A 22,881-nucleotide genomic window follows, 5' to 3' on the forward strand; every position below is an offset into this window, starting at 1 on the left:
CCACAAATGTTTCAGATGGTGTAAAAGTGTTAGGGCGTGTCTTCCTTTAAAGTAAAAGTCCCATGTTGAAAGCTGCAGACGAAACGGTCTTCTAGTGTCAGTTAGGGAGAGCCGCTCAGTGTGACGTTCAGATTTCAGTTGCGACTTGTTGTTTCTTCCTGTGTGCAGAAATGTCTTCACGCTCAGCGGCTTTCTTCCTTTAACTGCGTTTATCTGTTTTATTTCTTCAGCACAATTCAAAATGGATTAAATTCAGAGGTTGCGTAACAAAATTCAATATTTAATGGCTTCTTTTTTTGGTTTCTATTCATCCAATCAAAAAGGTCAAATAAGAAATGAGTAAATTGATGAATGAATGCTTTGATGTCAAAGGAAATGATACTTCAGAAACACATGCAAAACTTTACTTGACGAATGAAGCGAAACGTTACTGTGAAAAACTGCTCAACTGTGACCTTTTAATTTAAACTTATTACATCAAAACAGGATGAAAATAAAACAGTTTTCTTCTGGTGTTTATTTCACCCAAGCGAACCAACCAGAGGCTTCTGGGTAGAAATTTCAACCCACTTCCTGGTGCGACGGTCGACCGACACAGCGGCGCCGGCGCTCCAGCAGGGGCCGTCTGTGGAGGAACATCACCATTAAAACGGACTGATGCTCGCTGAATCTACTCTGAATATTTAACCTCAGTGGAAATGCAAAGACGGAATGGAAAAGCAAAACAAAAAAAAAACCAAACCATGAAATGTTTAAGTCCTTGATGCTTCCTCCACCATCCTTATTTCAGACATTTAGGGATCGCGTACTTAACGTTTGGTTTTGGAGAGCTGCTTGTGCTGGTGGGAACTGATTCAAGTCTTTGTGATTAGGTGTTTTAAAGGAGACCTATTATGGCATCTAATGCCTATTTTAAACAGGCCTTGAATGTCATAAAACAAGCTTTTGATTGTTTTTTGCTAAATAAATTAGAAATTCAGTCTCTAAGCCATGTCGTTATCGTCCCAGTCTCTAACCTCATTATCTATGCAGGATTCTGAGTGGGCGGGGCTATGATAATGAGGCTCTGTGCTGATTGGCTGCCTGACGCCAGAGTTATTATCGTTCACGAAAACGAACGAAATAACGAAAGCTAAAATTGAAAAAACAATTTCGTTAACTGAACTAAATAAAAACGAAAATTAAAAGACAAAAACGATAACTAACTGAAACTATATTGCGTGTTTAGAAAACTAACTAAAACGAACTGAAATTATAGATATAATTTCCTTCGTTTTCGTCCCTGTCAATATAAGCCTCTTGGTATGATCAATTTATTCAGCTCTGGCCGTTATCTCCAACTGGCAGCTACGGCACCTTAACGCCTCACGGTCCGTGACGTTAAAACTAAAACTAATAAAAACTAAACTAAAACTAAGCATTTTTGAAAATATAAAAACTAGCAAACCCACACTAAAAACGAATTAAAACTAACTGAATTGAAGGAGAAAAAGTCAAAACGAAATAAAACTAAACTAAAATGAAAAATTCAAAACTATTATAACCCTGCCTGACGTGATGACGCGATACACGCTACGAAAAAATGGCGGCCGGCTGAGTTAGTTGTGGGCGTGGTTTCACGCATCGCTCCTGTTGTTACGTCACGACAGGAGCAGAATCTGAACGGCTCGTAGAAGTCACATGACACTGGACGGCTCATCCGGGCGGCTGTACAGACACTGCAGAATTTGGTTGCTTTCCTCCTTCTCTGAGTTGGCAGGCTGAGGGGAGACCACTTTATATATGTTAAAGCAAGAGAAAGCGTCTTTTTCATAATAGGTCCCCTTTAAATGCATGTTTAAATGTGGTTCTTTGTTTCAAGAGGTTGAGAAAGTTGGAGGGACTGATTTCATCCTCTGTTTAGAGAATAACTACTTGAGGCTGTCAGGGCTGTTGACTCACAGCTGGATGATTCCAGGTTTGAATCCCAACTGTGGTTGCATGGTCTCCCTGTCTTGCTTGAGTCTGCTCTGGTTACCTGGGTTTCCTCCCACACTTAAGATGCAGGTTATGCTAACTGCTGATTCTGACTTGTCTGTAGGGGTCAGTGTGGTTGTTCTGTCTTTTATGTAGTCGTGCGATGGACCGGTGACCTGTCCTGGGTCAACCTCCCCTTTAACCTCACACTGAAACACATTACCGTCACAGCTGTGGAATAATAACACAACATATGTACATTTACACAAATAAAGTTATTTTCGTCCAATTCAAATTTACAATCTACTGCAAGGTTTTATATGTAGAATAAATGATGTATCAGAAAGGTAGACGTGTATTCATAATTGTATGATACTTTTTGTTTTTTTCTGCTTCTCCATTAGAATCTGTAACTTGTAATGTGCTAAAAAAAATTTGACCTAAAGCTGAATATATTGTCAAAATGTACATCTCACATGAAGGGTGTGTTTGACTAATTTATAACGCTATGTAAATTTTGTCTGCCAGTTTTTATGAGAGGTGCAATATGGCAGGTCGAGGTTAGCAGAAGAGATGAAAAAAGCAAACAAAATTTGGTTATGAATTCAAATTAAATGCAAAAACAGACTTTTTTTGATCCCCTTTGTGAGCCCAGTGTTGCATTTCACTGGATATAATGCAGCTGATCTGATCATCATCCTTTCATCCTGTTCACAATGGCAGGATTTTATAAATGTAACACATACTATAGTCCTTTATGTGTTGGTACATTAGTCTCTGTCATCTGCTGTTAGCTTCTAGCAGCCTGATCAAATCTTCTGCTTCTCTGTATGATGGCATGTAACCTTCTCGAATAACCTCGAAACAGGAAAGACAGTAACAGGAAGAGAGTTACTGCATTCAGCAGGAAGTTTTTACTCCACAAAGTAGCAGATTGAAGATATGATAATAATGTATCTATTCTGTTGTGGTCCGTCGATGCCGACCACATTTATCTTATAGAAAGATGCTGCAGGTTTCCTCTCAGATCGACTGCAGTTGCCCCAAAAGCCTTTTACAAATTGATTTCAAAATGTTCCCCATTTTAATCAATTTTATATTTTCTTTCCCCCAAGGGCGGCGTAAGAACTGTCTGTCTGTCCATCTGTCTTTCTGTCTATCTCGAGTGAATGAAGCAATGAATGAATGATTGAACAAACAAATGAATGAATGAATTAACAAAGGAAATAATTAACAAATGAATGAATTAATAAACAAATCAGTGAAAAAATGTATGAATGAACAAATTAATGAATGAGTGAACGAATGAACAAATGAGTGAACGAATGAGCAAGTACTAGAGATTGCAACTACTACCTTTGGGGTTCTGCATTTGCAGTAGAAATCTTCCCCATCGAGGATGCTGACTGCGTTGTCATGACAGATTTAATAACCGGAAAAGAAAATAATGAACTTCTCATGGTTGAACATATGGTGTTTTTTATTGTGTCATCAGATATGAACATAATCAGCTGAATCACCAGTCAGTCAGTCGCTGCGTTTAAGTGCTGCGAGTCAGTTACAGATAAGGTTTGTTATAATTTCTGACCGCATCGGAAGCGTTTTGTTTGAACTTAGTTTGTTTCTTTTGTCTTTGTACGTCTTTGCTAGTCTGCATTTGGGAGTCGTGATTCAGATCATGATTATACCCCAAAACTTCATCATCTGAACGTTTAAAAGATCAGGTTGTGTCTCTGGCTTGTGCCGCTGATCTGAAAGAGACGGTTAAAACTTTAATCATCAACCAGTATTTCATAATACCGACAGCTATAAGTGTGGGCTGAACGCTCCCACTGTGACTAAAGGCTAATTGGACTATGTACCTGTCTGTTTTTTTATGGATAATATCTGCTTAAGCGCTTTGTTCTTCTATTCATCTTTATTTACAGTCAGTAATGCTCAAAGCGGACATCAGTTCATCTGCAGTTTTGATATTATCATCACTTCCCCGAATAAATCCACAACATCTTGTTTGTAGTAGATCTATGACAGATGATTTTCTTTAACCCCAGGAAGCAGCTGCTTTGTCACATTTGAATACCAAAGCAGGCAGCGTGGCATTGGATCGCTCCTTGGCGGAGCAGTCAGGAATCCTGAAGGCAGAATGCCTTGAATCTGCTGTGGTTGTCACAACAATGCCCTGTTTTCAGTGATTATTACTCATTTTGTTGGATATCACTAAATTAATAAAGATGATTAGTCCAACTGAAGCTCTGTGGAAGATGATATTTGCTATGGTTTTGCTCTGAAGGACAGCAAGAAGGATATTTACAGACATGATGGGGACAAGGAGGGTACTAAATCTGTCAGTTTTCAATTTTTTTTGTCCAAACATTTTGAACACCTGCTTTTGCTCCCTGGAAATAAGAATTTGGTGCCAAATGTATGACGTAACTCTATTTTCCCAGTGTGATGGTTCATTCATGACACGATCACTGGCAATTCAAAAGATATTCATGATTACTGACTGGATCATGCATCTCATATTACAGAGCTGCTAGTGGCGCACTCCAGCCATCAGTACGTATGTGCTGCAGTACATCATCAGTGATTATAGGAGTGTTTAAAATGACTCTAAAGTGACTTAATGAGTAGATCAAGAAGGGAAGGAAATAAAAACAATGCAACTGTTTCTGTATTAAGAGTGTTTAAAAACAATCTTAACCATTTTCTTTAATTAACAGAGTATTAAGTCTGTAATTGATTCAGTGACTGATAATTGAGTTACTTGTTCACTGAATTAAGTGCATTCAAAAGTAATAACATTAATGATATGCTCGCAGGCAGTTCAATGAGTTCATTCTAGAGGGGGAAATGTTCAGAATTACCTGTTTACATGACCTGTGTGTTGCATTTGCCATTCAAATCTTAGTGCATGTGAGGGACCAAGCCAGGTAAGCACGAGGACTTTTTGATTTAAAGAGATTTTAAAGAAAAAGAAGGTTTTATTACCAAAATAACAAGAAGGGCCCTTAAAAGATGTCAAAAATAAAGCAACCAAGTAGTAACAGCAGCCACACTGAAACAAAACCAAACTGACCTAACCTGAACAAACACACACAAGGAACTTTAATACTGGCTGAGCAGACCAGTGACGCACAGGGATAAAACACTAAACATTGTTAACAAATAACCTACACAAATAATCTAAACAAACAGTCAGGATGGCAGTTGCTCCAACTCAATTCCTAAATACAAAATTAGACTAATGAACTTAAATTATACTGAATATTATACGAAACAACCCATGATTTCCCCCCATGATGTAGCTGCCCTTTGTACAACCCCAATTGCCTTAATTTCTGGCAGCTGCATCCTGGAGTCAGCCATGGCTCACCAATAAACCATAAAGAAACAAACAGTTTAATATACGAAGTAAACCAAATGTGGGCGCTACAAATGGAACTGACCTATTTCAACATACTATGAATAGTGTTGGTGCTTGATGTTACCGCCATTTATAGTTGCAGGTGCCGCCATCACAGTGCATAAGTTGCAGGGAATGGTCGTAATCAATTAATGCCCAGATTTGCTACAATGTTGGATTTATGTTGGAAAGTTTTGCAAAAATGACTGTTGTGATCAAAGATTGTTCACATCTGCGTGGTGTGGAGAGGATAATACAATCATTTATTAGGATTTTTGGCATGGTTAAGGTGATCAGACAACAGTGTTTGCTTGTTCAGAATAGGGCTGGGTGATATGGACCAAAAGTCATATCTCGATATTTTCTAGCTGAATGGCGATACTCGATATATATCGATATTTTTTCTGTGCCATATTTGGGGTTTCCCCCAAAGCATTATAGCATAGCATCTCTGTTAGCTTCATTTTTTTCTGAGGCAAACCCTTAAAAAAAACAGTCAGTTTTAATACAAAGCCTCGTGCCAAATGTCACACAGATATCTTTATTAACAGAGGTCTGCACAATATCAAAAGTTATAAAACAAATGAAATAAAAATAAACTGCCTGCATATATAGAATAAACATGCTTCTTGAATAAAATAAAACAAATATCCCTTTCCTGCATAACAATGAAATTAAAATACACTGTACAATTAATACAATGTAGACAGTAACAGGCAGACTTTTCCACTGAGGTTGACAGTTGTGCAAATAACAAAACATTTGTGCAAATCTCAAAACATTCAAGTCAATTTGTCACAAAATAAGCTATATCAAAATCATAAAAAAAAAATATATATATACCGTATATATTTTTTTTAATCGATATAAACGATATTGTCTCGTACCATATCGCGTTTGAAAATATATCGATATATATTAAAACCTCGATATATCGCCCAGCCCTAGTTCAGAGAGATGATTTATTTAGAATACGGTCTAAATATACGCAATAACTTATTCTCTTACTTTCCAACACTAGTTTGAGTAAAAGAATGTTTTCATTCTTAATTTCTTGGACCTTTTTATTATATCATTTAATTTCTCCAACTTCCTTTGGTCTTTTTTTTGTCCCCAAACCTGCTGCTGATGTCAGAGGCATGTGGTACATTCAGGGGCTACAAGACGGAAAAATAACCGCATGTCATACTAGTGAGAGTATTGACTTGAAAAGATGCGTTTTGAGAGGGTTAATCAAGCATTGGCGCTGAAAGAAAGTGCAGCCGCTTTGAAACTGGGGCAGCTGTGGTGCAGGAAGTGGAGCAGTTCACCACCAATGCATTGTTTGACAGTGATCAAATTCATATTTATGATCACGAATATTGATCTCAATCATCTTGTAACTTATGATCTAAAAATATAGAAATCTGTTTGTTTTCTGATATATCAGCAGTAACCTGGAGCTGGTGTCTTATAGTAGAAGCTGCAGCATTATTCAGAGGTCAGAGACAAATGTGTGAAGTATGAACTTATAACAAAAGAAGTTTTTGTAAAAAGAAATGATGGGTGCAAATAAAGCACACATTGTGACAATAAACCAGAAAAACAAGTTTAAAAACTAATCTTTTTAATTTGAGAACGGAATCAGCCTGCAGAGACTTGATGCTGGTTTGAGGCGTTAGCAGCGAGCATCATGTCGGCTCTTGTCCTATTTCTCGCTTTGTGGTGAAGGAAACGGCGTCGCTGTTACAGGCGGATGAGGCTTCTGAAAGCCGCCGGAGCTCCAGCGGTGAAAGCAGAGGGACTTTCTTTCTCTCGTTTCTTTGTTCTTTATCTCTGCATGTTCTCGCTGTTATCACTGTTTTGCCCCGTCACACCCTGTCATACAAGTTAGCCTTGTCACTTCACGAAGCGGAAATCTCAATTCTCCACAGGTTTGAACAACTTTCTGAGCAAGTCATGTACAGTCTGCCTTTATCCTGAATAAAACAACGACCCCCAAACATCGTCTTGCTTAAATTTTTTATTTTTATTTTTTATTTAACTTTTTCAAAGTGCTCAGTTGTTGGAAACAATTTCAGCCCCCCCCAAAACACCAGGTTGCTTTAGGCTGTAAAAACCAGCCATGGCACAGGAGAATATCCCTCCAACTCAAGGCAAGGCAAGTTTATTTGTATAGCACAATTTAACACAAGGCAATTCAAAGTGCTTTACATCAACATTAAAAGCGGCAAGACACAATTAAACAGTAAATAACAAATAAAATGATAAAGAGGTAAAATAATAAAAAGAACAAGTTATTAAGAAATAAGGCCAGTAGATTACAGCAGGTATGTATTTAATTTAAGAGTACGCTTCAATAAACAGTAATGTTTTTAGGCCTGATTTGAAGGAGCTGACAGTTGGAGCAGACCTCAGGTCTACAGGAAGTTTGTTCCACCGGTGAGGAGCAGAATAACTGAACGCTGCCTCACCTTGCTTGGTTCTGGTTCTTGGGAACCACAACAAACCAGATCCAGATGAACCTCAGGGGTCTGGGAGCTTCATAGGAACTAACAGATCCAACATGTATTTTGGTCCAAGACCATTCAGTGCTTTGTAGACCAGCAGTAAGATTTTAAACTCTATCCTTGGACTCACTGGAAGCCAGTGTAGCGATTTCATGACCGGTGTAACATGGTCCAGTTTCCTGGTGTTTGTAAGGACTCTGGCAGCAGCGTTCTGGATCAGTTCTTGTTAAGGCCTGTAAAGATGCCATTGCAATAATCCAACCTACTGAAAATAAATGCATGAATACGTTTTTCTGTGTCTTGTTTAGACAGAATAAAGATTCTAGCAACGTTTTTTAGGTGTTAATAGGCAGATTTAGTGATAAACTTTAGATGGCTGTGGAAGTTCAGGTCTGAGTCAATAATTACACCAAGATTTCTGGCTTGATTTGTAGCTGTCAATGACATGAAGCCAAGGTGAGCGCTGATCTTTTCCCTTTCATTTTTAGGGCCAAAAATGATCACCTCTGTCTTTTCTGCATTTAGCCGGAGAAAATTCTGCAACATCCACTCATTGATTTGATGAATACAGTTACTCAATGAGATCAGGGGACTGTAGTCATGTGGTGACACTGAAATATAAAGCTGTGTGTCATCCGCATAAGTATGGTAGGAAATGTTGTGATGTTCCACAATCTGAGCTAGGGGTAACATATAGATGTTGAATAAAAGCGGTCCGAGAATAGACCCTTGAGGAACCCCACATGTGATCTTGGTTCTCTGACTCATGTTTTCCAATTGTCAAAAAAAAAGGCCCTATCTTGCAAGTAAGATTTGAACCATTGAAGCACTCAAGGGGGGTTAAAAGAAGTAAAATAAAAAAAGTATGTGGACATTTTTTTTCACACGTATATATTCCGCCATGTTTTGTATGTGAACGACGGTAATGAAGCATGGTGGGGCATTTGTTTTGCCACTATTCCACGTCTGCAGCTAGTAACGGAGGCAAAACAAAGGTGTGTGTAATAGCTATTCGTAATCTCAACATTCCCTTCACACACATTTCCCTGCATTTACGCCAAACGCTTCACGAGCGTCATAAGCAGCTGGCAGCCATTCATTTTCAATGATCTCTTGCTACAAATGGTGTCTGGCGCATCAGCAGCAGCGAGCGGCGCGATGCCAACAACCAGTGTCAACTTGAAGTTGAGACAATCTCAATTTTATGCAAATGAGCAGCAGCGACGCCAAAGCAGCATCAAAACACAGACCAGGATTCCCAAGACGAGAGGCCTTGCCCAAGACGGGGGAAAGAGAATACGAAGATGGAAGAAAAACTAATAATGACACTATCTGGTTTCCCAGAGTTATACAATGTCTCCTTATTTATAGATATAGAGACATTAAGAAGAAGTTGGATGCATGGAAAAAGGTGTCTGAAAATATTGGCATATCTGGTAAATAACAGGCTCATCTAAAATAAAACAGAGCTCCCATACCTTTTGGGCACAATCTCTCTGTAGGCAGCTTGTCAAAATACCACTGATATGTGAATGCAAGCTGGCTGTTTGACATCACTTCGCGATAGCTCTGTCACATTGAGTCGATAATCTATTATCTCCACTTTTGCTTTATTTCCCTGTGTTTTGTTTGGGTTTTTAGAGGTTAAGTTAAGAACTCTTGCTTTGATGGCGAAAGTTTCAATGATGTTTGTTGTTTTTAGAATGATGAAAGGACTGTTAGGCCTCTGATGGCGAGTGGAAAAAATATTGAAATATGAGATTTCCAATGACAACTTTCAAATTGGGGAAAGAATTTAACAGAACTTGTTTTACCGTTATTTAGCTGAGAAAAATATGGACAACAGGTACTAATCTCAGCCAGTTGTTTTTTGAGTAGCTGTATTTGAAGGATACCGAGATTTCAGCACCGGTAGTGTAATGATAAAACTTATAACTGGATTTTTGGATCTGGTTTTCTAAAAGAAACTCATACAACTAAAATACAAGAGACCCAAGTATAGCTCCCTGAGGGACCCCGAAGCTTTAAAATACTGGCACAGCATGAATGGTTAATTTCTTTCTTGACGTAATTGTTTTAACTGCTGAGGAGAATTTGTTAAAAAGAAAAGCAAAATAGTAACGGAAGTAGCTTTGGCCAAGCATGACTTGAAACCCAAGGTGGGTGGAGGTAAAGGTGTTAGAGGGTGGATAATTCTTCTTTTAGCTGGTTCTTTGATTTAGAAATAACAGATACATTGAATGTACTTGGAAGATGACCTTAATTTGCTCTCTAACAAGATGAAGTAGTTTTATAAATCGATGTGCAGAACAAGATTTCCAACTGTGAAAATCTGTTTGTAAACTGTTCACAAAGACCTACACTTTTTCATTCATTATTTAAAGCAATTTTAACATGTAAAATATACACTTTGTAATCGGTATCAACAAAAATATTTTCTCTCTGCTAAAGTTATAGTTGTGTTCATTAAACCGAATTTGAAGAGTTAAAGTAAACTGACCTGAGCGGCTTTTATGTTTGCCAAGTATGAGATATGTAACCACGTCTATGTTCCTGTACAGTCCACTCCAGGTACCAAACATGCATCACAGATCAATGTGTGGTGGTGCTTGAACTTCTAGCACATTTGGTTCTCTACTATAGTTGAATTCTGTCCAGTTACTATACAAACAGAAGTATGAATTCAAACTTTACCAACCCTTTGGACACGTGAAGGCTTTCCTGCTGCCTTTAGAGCACATGTTATGGTCCTACTCAATGCTAAATACTTGGAAATAAAAGAGACATGAGTATTTCTTCTTTATGTTATTGTGTCTATTGTGAATGCTTCACACAGTCTCAGTGTGTGAAGACTGAAGCTCAAAGAGACTTGATTGACTTGATTGCTGCTCAGACATTCCCATGATGATTCACAAAACCACTTAAAACCTCTTTGTGTCCTTTTCTTGAAACTCTGTGTTACCTTGAGATCCCTCTTTAAAACATTCCTCTTTGATAAAGCCTTCGGCGATATCAGAGATATTCATCAGACATTTTTATCGTCGTAGTCTTGTGAACATTCATCTGACCCAATTTGGTTAATCCCCTCTTGTAAAGCAGTTTGTGATGTTTTCAAAAAGAAGTGATATACGATTAGTGTTTTTTTTTTTTTTTTTTTTTAAATCTCCTTCATTTAAGCCAACCAATGTGTTTGTGTTTCACAGGAGGTGGTGGGAACAGAAAAGGAAAAAGCAAGAAATGGAAGCAGATGCTGCAGTTTCCACATATAAGTCTTTGTGAGGAGCTGCGACAGAGCACAGGTGAGACAGCGATGTTCTCTCCGCTCCACCTCCGTCTTCCAGCGGACGGCTTTTATCTCGGGAAAAATCTTTGTAGTCTTTTGTGTACTGATTGAGTCAGAGGCCTTTGAAGCAGATTATAGCCATGGCGACCTTGATGCCATCCCACCTGACCACCCTTTCACTCATTGTTTAACCATTCTCCCTTGAGATCTGGGGGGGGAATATGATTTTAAAATGTGAAGAAAATGAGACCTTTATAAGTCTTCTATAATTAAAAATAAAACTTTTTTTTTTTCTTCAATATCTTTTTATTCCACAAAAGAAAGGCAATCAGAAACATCCTTAATGACAGGCGGTCTTACAATTTTCTTTTGTGCACACTTTACAAATCTCACCTACAACCCCCCCCCCCCCCAAAAAAAAAAAAAAAAACACAAAAACATACACACGAAATAAATAAAAATAAATAAACTGGGAGAGAGGAAAAAAAAAGAAGGAAAATAACATCAGTAAGTAACAGTAGGGGCATCAAAACTCGAATAGCTACAGATACATAAAGTAAATGACAGCAATAAAATAGCAATCAGCGTACAATGGAGTTCTCTAAACCAGAAAATAATGGGAACCAAAATTCTTGAAAAAGATGGCCACGGTTATATTTTTCTAATGGTAGAAATGCTGTGATTTGGTCTATGAAAATCTTATAAGATGGAGGGGAATCGTTCTTCCAAAATAAAAGTATACATTTTTTTGCAAAATAAGTGATCAAAATTAATATCCTGCATTTTTTGTTATGTAGTTGTAAATTATATGTGTCATTTAATAAATATAAACTACTGCTTAAATCAAATGTTTTGTCCAGGATTAATTGTGTAAGGGAATGAATTGAATTCCAATAACTTTGTAAGCGGTCGCATTCACAGAACATATGCTTAAATGTCCCCTCCATCTTTTTACATCTTGGACACTTTGATGAAATATCCTTTGATATTTTATGCATTTTTAATTGGAGTTAAGTAGAATTTGCGGATTAATTTAAAATTAGCTTCCTTAATTTTATTGCTTGTAAATGGGAAATGTACTCTTTCACCTAAAAATAAAAAATACAACTTTTTTATAATATTGATAGACATTTTGTCTAATGTACAATGAACTAAATAAAAAAGTGCTTGTTACAAAGAATGCTTTACATCCCGCTCTTCCTCAAACCTGCAAAACCACTGTAACATGAAGACAACATCATTTTAAGTTAAATATGGTACATATGGATTTATAAGTCAATTAGAAATCTATTTTTCATTTTCTCTTCCCCATTCTGACTTCCTGAGATGCCTCGTTCAACAAGTTGTAGTGCAGGAAACACGGGATGGCTGTGATAAGACGACCTGAGACGTCTAGAAGCAATAATAAATGTTAAAAGTTCAAGAATGTCTTCTGGAGCCAGATTGTTTAATTCAATTAGGTATCATTTGACTTTATTTGAATAGCGCCAGCTGACAACAAAAAGTCGTCTCAAAGCTCTTTACAGGGAAAGTAAGCAAGTTCAATGCTGTCCAATTCAAGGCGTTAAGGATGAGAAAGAGGATTTTTAATTTGTGTGGAAGCTGGTGTGGTGACATGAGCACTGGGGTTTATAAGGGGATGATATATGTGGTGTCATTAAGCGGTTTTGGACAAACTGTAAATGAGTAACAGCCTCTCGGCTCATGATGAAATACAGAGGCTGTATGTGTACAGTGTTTCAGTGGTGAGAACAGCTTGACTACAACAACATGTTTCTCAAGTTCTTTCTAAACACCAAAGACGCACCAACATTTTTAACCCGTGAAATTATATTCGGAAGATGCGATTAGGCACCAGATTCAGAGGAGAAGGGAAAAAAAAAGAACTTGTGTTTTACTGTAATTTAGATGAAGAAAATGTGGCAGCATCAGTAGCAAATCTCAGTCAGTTGCTATTGAGTAGCTCTATTTGAAAGATATCCAGGTTGTACGGATAAGTAAATCTACGTATTACCGGTATTGTCATGATAATAGACATAACTGAATTTTTGCATCAGGTGCATATTACGAGAATAGATCCCTGAAGCACCCCAAAGCTTTAAAATAAGAAGCATTATCAGTCACAACTAGGGCTGTTCGATTTTGCCCAAAAATAAAATCTCGATTTTTTTTTTCTCTCAAAATCCGATTTTCGATTACGATTACGATTATTTTGTGAATTGACAAAAGGCAAAGAAATGATTTCAAATATGCTGTTTTTTCATTGAACATTTGCCCCATTGGGCTTTAAGTGCAAACTTTGCTCTTATTAAACCAAAAATGAATGAATAAAGTGCAAAACTCTGTAAAATAAGTTGAAAAAAAGTTTAAAAAAATATAATAAAATATAAAGTTTTATCTCTGGGGAAAAAAAAAATCAGCAAATCAGCACTTGCAAACATACAGTAAGTTATATTTCCAATTAAATAAAACAAGACATTTTCTAATTAAACTAAACTGGGTCTTTGCATGCTAATTAATAATGCAACCCATGAAGGAGGTAGAGGTGTGTAATGTCAGTCATTACATTTGCTATTTAAAATCGATTTAAAATCGATTAATCAAACAGCCCTAGTCACAACAAACTTTTATTTCATATTTTTGGTGTAATTTTTTTTCGTCCATCCTTTCCATTTTATTTCTGATAAACATGTATTCAGAAACGTCCCAAGTAAAAAAAGTAAACAAAAAAAATACTGATTTAATCTGAATCGTGGAAGAAGAAGAAAGGAATGAGGATTTCATTTTAAAATGTCCTGTTTAGGTGCCAGTAAGTGACTCTTCTTCCGTGGAGGGAAAAACTAGGAAATGGACGATTTAACTCAGGATGGCCTTATGTGTGTTACACTTTTATTCATCTGAAGCTTTGATTCCTTTCCCCCTCATTGTTCGTTAAAGAAGCAGCAGCAGGTATAACTTGTTTGTCGTTTGGACTGTGGGTGTTGGTATGGTGACCTCGAGGTTCATAATGCACAACACAGTTCTACTGAAATGTGATCTGATCATCCTGGAAAAATGATCAGTGTTTATTTTTCATTTCCTGTGTGTACAGTGGTGGCGGTGGCCAAACAGTACTGTACAGAAATAGATATCCAAGATATTCATCAGCAGCAGACCTCATGTTTTATACCAGGAAATAAAAGAAGAAAGAACATGTGATTCATTCTTAATACATTCCCACGTCAAATAAGCTCTTTAAAAAGCCACAGATTATGTTTACATTTCTGTGTGATCAACATCTATCAAAGTGAGATATTACATGTTACTTAGTGGGCCTTGGACAGAACTGGACTAATTCATCCCAACGTAAGTAAGCTTTAAACAAAGTTCAGGTGTCATAGTCAACATAAAAGACAGGAAGGTGGACCTGACCTACCGATTTAGGTTGATGTGGCCAAAATTGTGCAGATTACTTTCATAATTTTGCATTTGGAAATGTTATTTTTTGGAGCTTTCCCCAGGGAAATCAAGAATGAGCTGAGATGTTCCAAACTGTTTGTTTATCTGGTTGATTTTTTTTTTTTTTGCCCCCTATAAATGAATAATATCTGAACTGAAAATACTTGTGATTTTTTTCCTCCCCCCCCCCCCAAAACAACAGCTACACTTTTTTTAAAAGGGGGATATTAAGATGCCTCGCAGGATTTCCTGCTCAGCACGTGAACAAAATGGACAGAGTGTGGTTTATGTTTTCTTTCATCACCTTTTTCCGTTTGCCAAAAGACTTTAATCTCCGGAACAATAACAACCTGCCCCAATCTATCATTAATGAAGATGATTGACTATGACCAGAAGTCGCTTGCATGGTGACACTGAACACACGCGGGAAAGAAAAGTGGAAAAAAAACATCTTGCTGAAGTAGAACCACTGAGGAAGCTGCGGTTTCTGCAGAGGGAGGAAGCAGACGAGAGTTTCTGTTCTTTCTATCAGCCGTTTAGTTACTCTCATTTTAACAAGTGACGGGTAACTGACTGTTTATGATACGTATCACATTTTTTTGTTATCAACTGCTTTATTTTAATCTGTCCAGAACAGTAACAGGGTGGCCACAGATAATTTGAAGTATTCTATCACTTTTTAGGGGATGTTTTACCTGGATCATGTGGTTTAAAGATGTGAACTGTCCCATATTTCCAGATATCGAAGCACCCTGGCTGGCATTGGGTATGAACTCCCAAGAGCCACAAACATAGCCCTAAAAAGAAAATTCATAAGCCAAGAAAATAAGTTAACATGTTCTTTGTTCTGCAAAGAGAAAATTCTTCAATATCTTCTGTTCAGTCTGTAAAACCTGAAACATTTAGAAAACAGCATTTTGTGAACAATTGATTACCTCAGATGAGTGTATTTAAGTCAAATCATACTCTAATATCGATTGTTCAAACTCTCTTCTTATTGCATCTCACTGCACAGAACATATAGTTATCATAAATTAAATGTTTTTATCTTTTCAAAGTTATAACAGATACAGCAATAGCATATTAGATTAAAATTTTGAAATATTATATTTTATTCTAGATAATTATATATTTTGGACTGAAAATACATTTCAAGAACCTCGTTGTGTGGTAACATATTTGTCAAATTAGAAGTTAGTGTGAAGTATCTACCCAACTTCCTTATTTTATAAGTTAATATTATAGCTTCCTTTTTTTTTTTTAAATATATAATTTCTTTACAACTGAATCCATCAACTAGTGCAGTGTTTCCTTTTCTTTTTTTTTATTGTGCGTTTTAGTTTTAATGTCTGGTGTGTTTTTAGTTTTAATGTCTGAAATATCTACCAGCTCTGAAAAGTCGAAATAAAACAACCATGTTGCCTTCTTTTTGGATCCTCGAAGTCTTAAACTATGTAATTCGCTGATCTGCTCAGTTGTGCAGGCGACTGTGACATCACAGACTCAGGAAGGCGTAAAGTTATTCGGCCTCCACATTGTTATGTCATCGTGAACCGTGTGCTCACTCCAGGGAGAAGATGGGCGGAGCCAGTTGTTGCGGCTGACTCAGCCGGCATGTCTTTGATATGTTTTTACCATCCAGACATTTGTTTCATTTGCCGGCCAGGAAATGTAACATTTGATGAATTTGTATGATTTCTCACTTCAGTCAAACATAAAAAAGAAAGAAATTACGTGAAACTGATCATGAAGTGTCAAAAATGACATCTATTACTATCTCACTTTGATATTTTCCTCCACTCTTTCAAGCGTTATCACAAAAAAACAAGTGACACTTGAATGCACAATATGGAGGGGAAAGTTTTGAGTTGTGGGTTCAAGGGTGGAATGGGGACTGGAATGTCACTATCCTGACACCCTTGACCTTTAAATTGAATTAGATAAGGTTTATTTACACGGCGCCTATTCACAACAAGAGTCGTCTCAGAGCGCTTTACAGAGAAAGCAAACAAATTCAATACGAAACCATATGAAAGTCAGATTAAAGTGAATTTAAATCTAATTCACTGTCATCTATTATTAACCCAAGGAATCTGTGTTGGTGCATCAACCACAACTATGTGAGAGCTTGTCCCCGATGCTGGCTTGAATCGATTTCTTAAGAAAAAAAATTACAAAATTGTTTCTCTCAAAAGCTGTCGCCGCCTTTTTTGAGTTTGGTCCTCAGTATCGTTTTTTTTGTGGTCAGACAAAGAGCTGATTGAATTTTCCCTGAGGAAGCAGATGCTAACCGTTCCCTAGGCTATTTTTGAATGTATTAATTTGTTTTTCTATTTCTGGCTCCAGTTCACATTAGTTTTACCAACCCCCGGTTAAAACCTTGTGAACTACAAACAGAAGCTTAATTGTTGCTTACCTTCTTTATTCTCTCCTACTTTTTTCCTCCATTTGTTTAATTTTCTTGGTTCTATGAAGATAATTAATGGATTTCTTAAACAAACACCATTTCCACACAAAGAAATTTGCTAATTCTTAATGTGTGTGACAATTCTTATTTAATATATACGAGTAAAACATGTATGATCTTGTCTCTGTATGATCAGAGCAGTAGTTTGGTTTGCATTGCGCCAGTAGGCCAGACTTGTTCCCGGTGCATGATGGACTTCGGCAGGGCTGCCCTTTTTCACCGGTTCTGTTTTTTTATGGAGATTTCTAGGCGTAGCCAGGGGCTAGAGGGGATCCGGTTTGGGAACCACAGGATTTAATATCTGCTTTTTGCAGATGATTTTGACTTTTACCTTCAGCATGTGCTGGAGCGGTTTGAGGCCGAGGTGCGAAGCGGCGGGGATGAGAATCAGCACCTCCAAAACCGAGGCCATGGTTTCTCCACTCCGGGTGGGTGGAGAAGTCCTGCCTCAAGTGGAGGAGTTCAAATATCTCAGGGTCTTGTTGACAAGTGAGGGAACAATGGAGCGTGAGATTGACAGACGGATCGGTGCAGCGTCCGCAGTAATGCGGTCGATGTACTGGACCGTCGTGGTGACGAAGGAGTCGAAAGGTGAAGCTCTCGATTTACCGTCATCCTACGGACCTACCCTCACCTATGGTCATGAACTTTGGGTAGTGACCGAAAGGACAAGATCGCGGATACAAGCGGCCGAGATGAGTTTCCTCCGCAGGGTGGCTGGACGCTCCCTTAGAGATAGGGTGAGGAGTTCGGTCACCCGGGAGGAGCTCGGAGTCGAGCCGCTACTCCTTCACATTGAGAGGTGTCAGCTGAGGTAGCTTGGGCATCTGTACCGGATCCTCCTGGACGCCTCCCTAGGGAGGTGTTCCAGGCATGTCCCTCCTCCCTAGGGAGGTGTTCCAGGCATGTCCCTCCAGGAGGAGACCCCGGGGAAGACCCAGGACACGCTGGAGAGACTATGTCTCTCGGCTGGCCTCGGAACGACTCGGACTCCCCTCGGAAGAGCTGGAGGAAGTGTCTGGGGTGAAGGAAGTCTGGGCATCTCTGTTGAGAATGCTGCCCCTGAGACCCGGTAACAGACGAGTGGAAGAAAATGGATGGATGGAGTAAAAAATGATTTATTTTTAAAATAATTAAATAATTCTTTTGGCTTTTCCCTTTTTAATGCTCATCACACTGGACCAAGGTGCTGCTCATATCCACATGGGTTTATGCCCTTCCCGCCACAACCCTCCCCATGTATCTTGGTTCCTCCTGATTCAACACTGTGACTTAGTGGCTGTGCGATGTTGGGTTCAGCGTCCTGTATGCTCCAGGACCCTCCATCTCATGACGTGGTTGGAGGTCAGTCCAGCAAACTGACTCCACACCCAGCCAAAAATGTTTTAGAGAAGCATGTCTGTCCAATTTGTTCAGTCTGTGGCCGTTCTTGTCTTACTTTTATGACGCTTCATACGTTTTATATTAGGGGACTTGAACTCAACCCACGACACATGTCCACTGTCTTTATGTCCATCGGAGATGAACTTGTGTCCAGGGAGGAATGGTTCACATTTTTGCTGAAGAACTGATTCTCGGTGTTCACTTTGGGTGATACAGCTTAGGGTACATTTCTGGATGTAGTGGTGAACTAGGTTTGGTGCCAAATGTTTGCCAAGAAACTTCTGAGCTCATCTGGTTATACTCACTAAAACATAATAGTTTCTTCTGCTGCAGGGCTTAGATGTCATCCAGCAGTGGTTTCTTACTTTCCAGTAGTTTTCCTGAATATTTTTTACTCTGTTTTGCGTTCTCAGTGTTCATAATCTTATTTTCAGTAATACAGTAATCAACATTTGAAATGGATCAAAAACACACCTACATGTTGTGCCAGAATTTTGAACACTACCCACTCATGTTGTGGGATGTAACACTGCCCTGTTCTCTTTAAAGGTCTGGGGACATGGGGTTCATGTTCATCTGAGGGCCACAAACATGACACCAGAGGAATAATCGATAGAAGCTCAACAAATCAACTAAAAACATGATGACAAACTGGTTTTTGCTGGAAAAAAAGACTAATTTGTGAACAGGAGCAGGAATGTAAAAGTTTTCCCTGCGTCTCTGAGTGGTTCGATATCTCCTGCAGATTAATGACGGCAGCTCATGGCGTCAGTATATTAGGAAATATTATCAAGGCATCATAAGTTCCCGTTTATTAATTCAGTTGCGGTGTTGTGTTTTTGTGCAGAGATGCTTGTCGAATACGTTCAGACACCGACCAGCACTGGCAGCGCAAACACACAGGCCACATTGTCAGGATGAAGACGATTCAGCCGTTCATGGACCTGTAATAAAACTTGTTTGTCTCCAGGCGCAGTGTGGCGACAGACAGGCGGAGCTTGAGTGAGAACAGGCAGGAAGGATAGTTTTTTTGCGCAATTGTTGACCTTTTTTCGTAAATTCAATTTTTAATGCCTAAACCTAACCATATGGGTTGTGGTTCTTGAGCCTAAACAAACGCCGAAAGTTTCAGGAACTGTCGTGAGCCAGTGTTGTAAACAGAGAAGGTGTAGAGAGTGAAGCGACAACCTGAACGTAGCAGGGCTTTAATGAATCCAGGACTGGCTTTCCGACCACCTCACTGCTGTTTTCAGCCAGGTTGAAAGCTTTCATGCTGCTTTGATCATTAATCCCGACTGCATTTAGTCAGTCCTCATTTCCACTCGGGGCTACAGAATGAGGAGTAGAATCACAATTTCTAAACACGCATACATGTGATCTCTGACTGCTGGTTCGTGCCTGCAGTCAGATGATGCAGCATTCACTCATTTCCATGAGAGGAGTCACATATGCCACAGGATATTGTATGGTCGCACTCATGCAATGTAAAGCAAAACACTGTTCATCCTCATGGCCAGAGACTGAAAATTGATTAATTCATGCTATACATCCCTTCAGTCATGACTCTTCCTCACTGATGGTGCTTGAGGTGGATCACAACCAAATACAGCCATTACAACCTCAGAGGGGAGAGCAGATACAGGAAATCAACAATCAGAACCAACACCAAACTGAGATGCACTACAGTGGCAGCGGTGGATGTATGGAATAAATTAGATAGGGATTTGAAATTATGTAGAACCTTAACCTTATTTAAAAAAACATTGAAAAGAAGGATGATTTCCTTATATTAAATTAATGAGTGGCTTGATGTTGATTTGGGTATTTATTTAATTGGTGATTTGCTTTGATTTTTAAGGATGAAGGTAACATGTAGATGCACCTTTTATTTTAAAAATCATTTTTATTTTTTGAGGAATGTTTGTTATCCCTACAGAGGCAATTTGTTTTACTGGCAGTCTTTTTCTTACTTTTTGCTTTTATTTCATTAATTTAATTAATCTTTTAGAGGGTAGGCAAATAATAAGCTTTGCTTCAGCCTACCCCTTTTTCGGTCTAGATGTTATTTGTATATTGGAAACTTTTTTGTTATGTTTTCTTTAAACAGTGTATTCGTTTTCTTGTTGTCATTTTTATTCTTGGTTTTTTATTTTTTTTGTGTCATGGCCGAAAATAAACTAAACTAAACTAAATACCTGAATAATACGCCACATTTTAAGCTTTGTATTAAGCTGCATGTTGCATATGAATTAGATAAAGGATTGATTATAGTATGTAATTGAAGTGATTTTCCCTTTGGGAGTCATTAAACTGTTATTGAAAACAATATGAATAAACATCTGCATGCTAGAACATCATGTTGTGTACATAGGCAGACTTATATTAGTATTTAGCTTAATACAGCACTGATGCACTAAAATGGTAATTATACCTTTTTTTTTTTTTTTAAATGGATTCAACACAGAACTTCTAGCTATCTTTGATTCCACTCAAAAAACTCATGATCTACTAATGAAATATGAGCAAGGATTCCAGTTAATCAACTTAGGGACAATAAAATCTGCTTAAACTAGCTGGAAGTTTCACATTTACAGAACTGTTTCTCTCACTTTGAAAAAACACTTTTGGCTTTTGACTCCTGTCAAATACTGTATGTACAAATCAGGCCATTTGCAAAGGAGCTCATCAAGGGTTCATGCACCAGATAGCCAATGAAAAGCCAAAAACAAGGATGTGACCTTTCTGTGGGTAGATGGTAGTCAAGGAAAGGTGTGTGTAAACAGGAATACCCGTGTTGAGTTCTTGTTTTTACTCTTAAACAATGAAGAAAGAAATGTCACTATAATGTGGTCATGATTCATTCAGTCTTGGTCATACTGACGGGGAATATGGACACTAAAGTGGAGTCCTCTTAGGCCTCACCTTTACTAGGTCACCTGTATTTCTTTGATTGTGCCGTTGTTTACTAAGATTTTTTAGATTTTTTAACTCATTTCCCGTAAAGTGAAGTCTATTGTGACTTAAAAAAATGAACCATAATGAAGAACATACTCCATATACATCCTGGAAGAAAGGTTGTGTGTGGCATTAACTCTGCACTAAGTCTCTTTAAAGAGTCATTATAGTGAGCTGTTGCTGTGGGCAGGAAGGACTCTGTTGTGAGGGGGATGTTCAGAGTTGTCAATTAGGTTTTATATTTTATGAAACATCCTTCTTTACTCGGCGAGTCTGCAACACAATCATATGCTCTTGGACTGAGCTCAGTTTTCTTCAGGAATGTCATGGCTGGCTGTTATGGGGTAATTTTTCCCAGAATTTGAAGTAGTTAATGCAATCAATGCAGAAATGGCGTTTATGTGCAAGAACACCGTTTAAGATGTGGAACTTTAAAGCTGAAATAAAAAAAGATTAGGTTTTACAGCATGCCAGATGTTCAGGGTCCTCAGGAGGTTCTTTTATAGAGATTTATTTTTATTTTTATTATTATTTTTAGTAGAGACAGGCCAGAAGCCCCTTTTTGAAAAAGTATGCAACTTATTTGCAAAAGTGGTTTCTTTTTCTTCACACACGATCTAAAACAAGAGCAGCCTGAGGAAAATAAGTTTTGTTTATTTGACAATAGGTTATATTCTTTAATCATCAACGCTGAACAGCCTGGAAACGGGCAGTGCATTCTTCTTTCTTTTTTTTCTTTTCTTTTGCCTATACTTTGTCAGGTGTACAGTCTTTCACAGCGATGGTGCTTCCTTTCAAATACTCTCTGTGCTGATTTGAGTTCAGTCAGACTTGTTCACACACAGTGGCAGGAAACTCACTTGGTTGCACAAAAAAAAGAAAAAAAAAAGCAGATTATGTTTTGAAATAACAATACCCGGCAGTGCAGAAGAGGCAACAAACTTGCATATGAGAAAAAAAGAACTGGAAAAAAAAGATAAAAACATTCCATATGAGTACAAAGGGAAGTAAAGATTCATGTGTGAAAAGCTTTGACAACTGCTGTCCTTAATGTAGTCACAGAGAAGTTATGAAGTGCAGGGAGGCCTGCGTTTAGGAAACTGTCAACTTCCTTGTCTATCAGGATCAGGTTTTCCTTTCCATTTCTCTTTCATCTCCAAATAAGTTTTACATTACATATCAACAAGTTTCTGAGAATGAACAATATGCAACTCGCTCGTGTTGCAAAACAGTGTCTGTTTTCCTTTGTTGTTCCAGATTTCCTTCCAGCGCAAAGACACATCTCTGCCTGTTGAGTTCCAGCACTGAACCAGGGGTCAAAGTTTTTTTTAATTAACTATTTTTATTTTATTTTTTTAGAGAAAAAAAGAAAATATGTTTTGGCTCTAGTATCCTTTATTGGAAATGGTATGACAGGAAATGGGGGCAGAGAGAGGGGGAGAAGACACTCAAGAAAGGACCACAGGCCTGCAGTCAAACATGAGCCAGCGACGTGAACGGATTT

At 38.1% G+C, this 22,881-nt stretch overlaps 1 protein-coding gene across 2 annotated transcripts in view; it reads left to right on the top strand.

Moving 5' to 3' along the window:
* The window catches only part of grk6 (G protein-coupled receptor kinase 6), a 275,750-nt gene that overhangs the window by 9,182 nt on the left and 243,687 nt on the right, over nt 1-22,881 (top strand). For both annotated transcript variants that reach the window (XM_061740551.1, XM_061740550.1), the window contains exon 2: nt 11,055-11,150. In XM_061740551.1, coding sequence (XP_061596535.1) covers nt 11,055-11,150 — 96 coding nt within the window. The remainder of the gene's footprint in view (nt 1-11,054; nt 11,151-22,881) is intronic.

This window comes from Cololabis saira, chromosome 14 (assembly GCF_033807715.1).
Source record: "Cololabis saira isolate AMF1-May2022 chromosome 14, fColSai1.1, whole genome shotgun sequence".
NCBI lineage: Eukaryota > Metazoa > Chordata > Actinopteri > Beloniformes > Belonidae > Cololabis > Cololabis saira.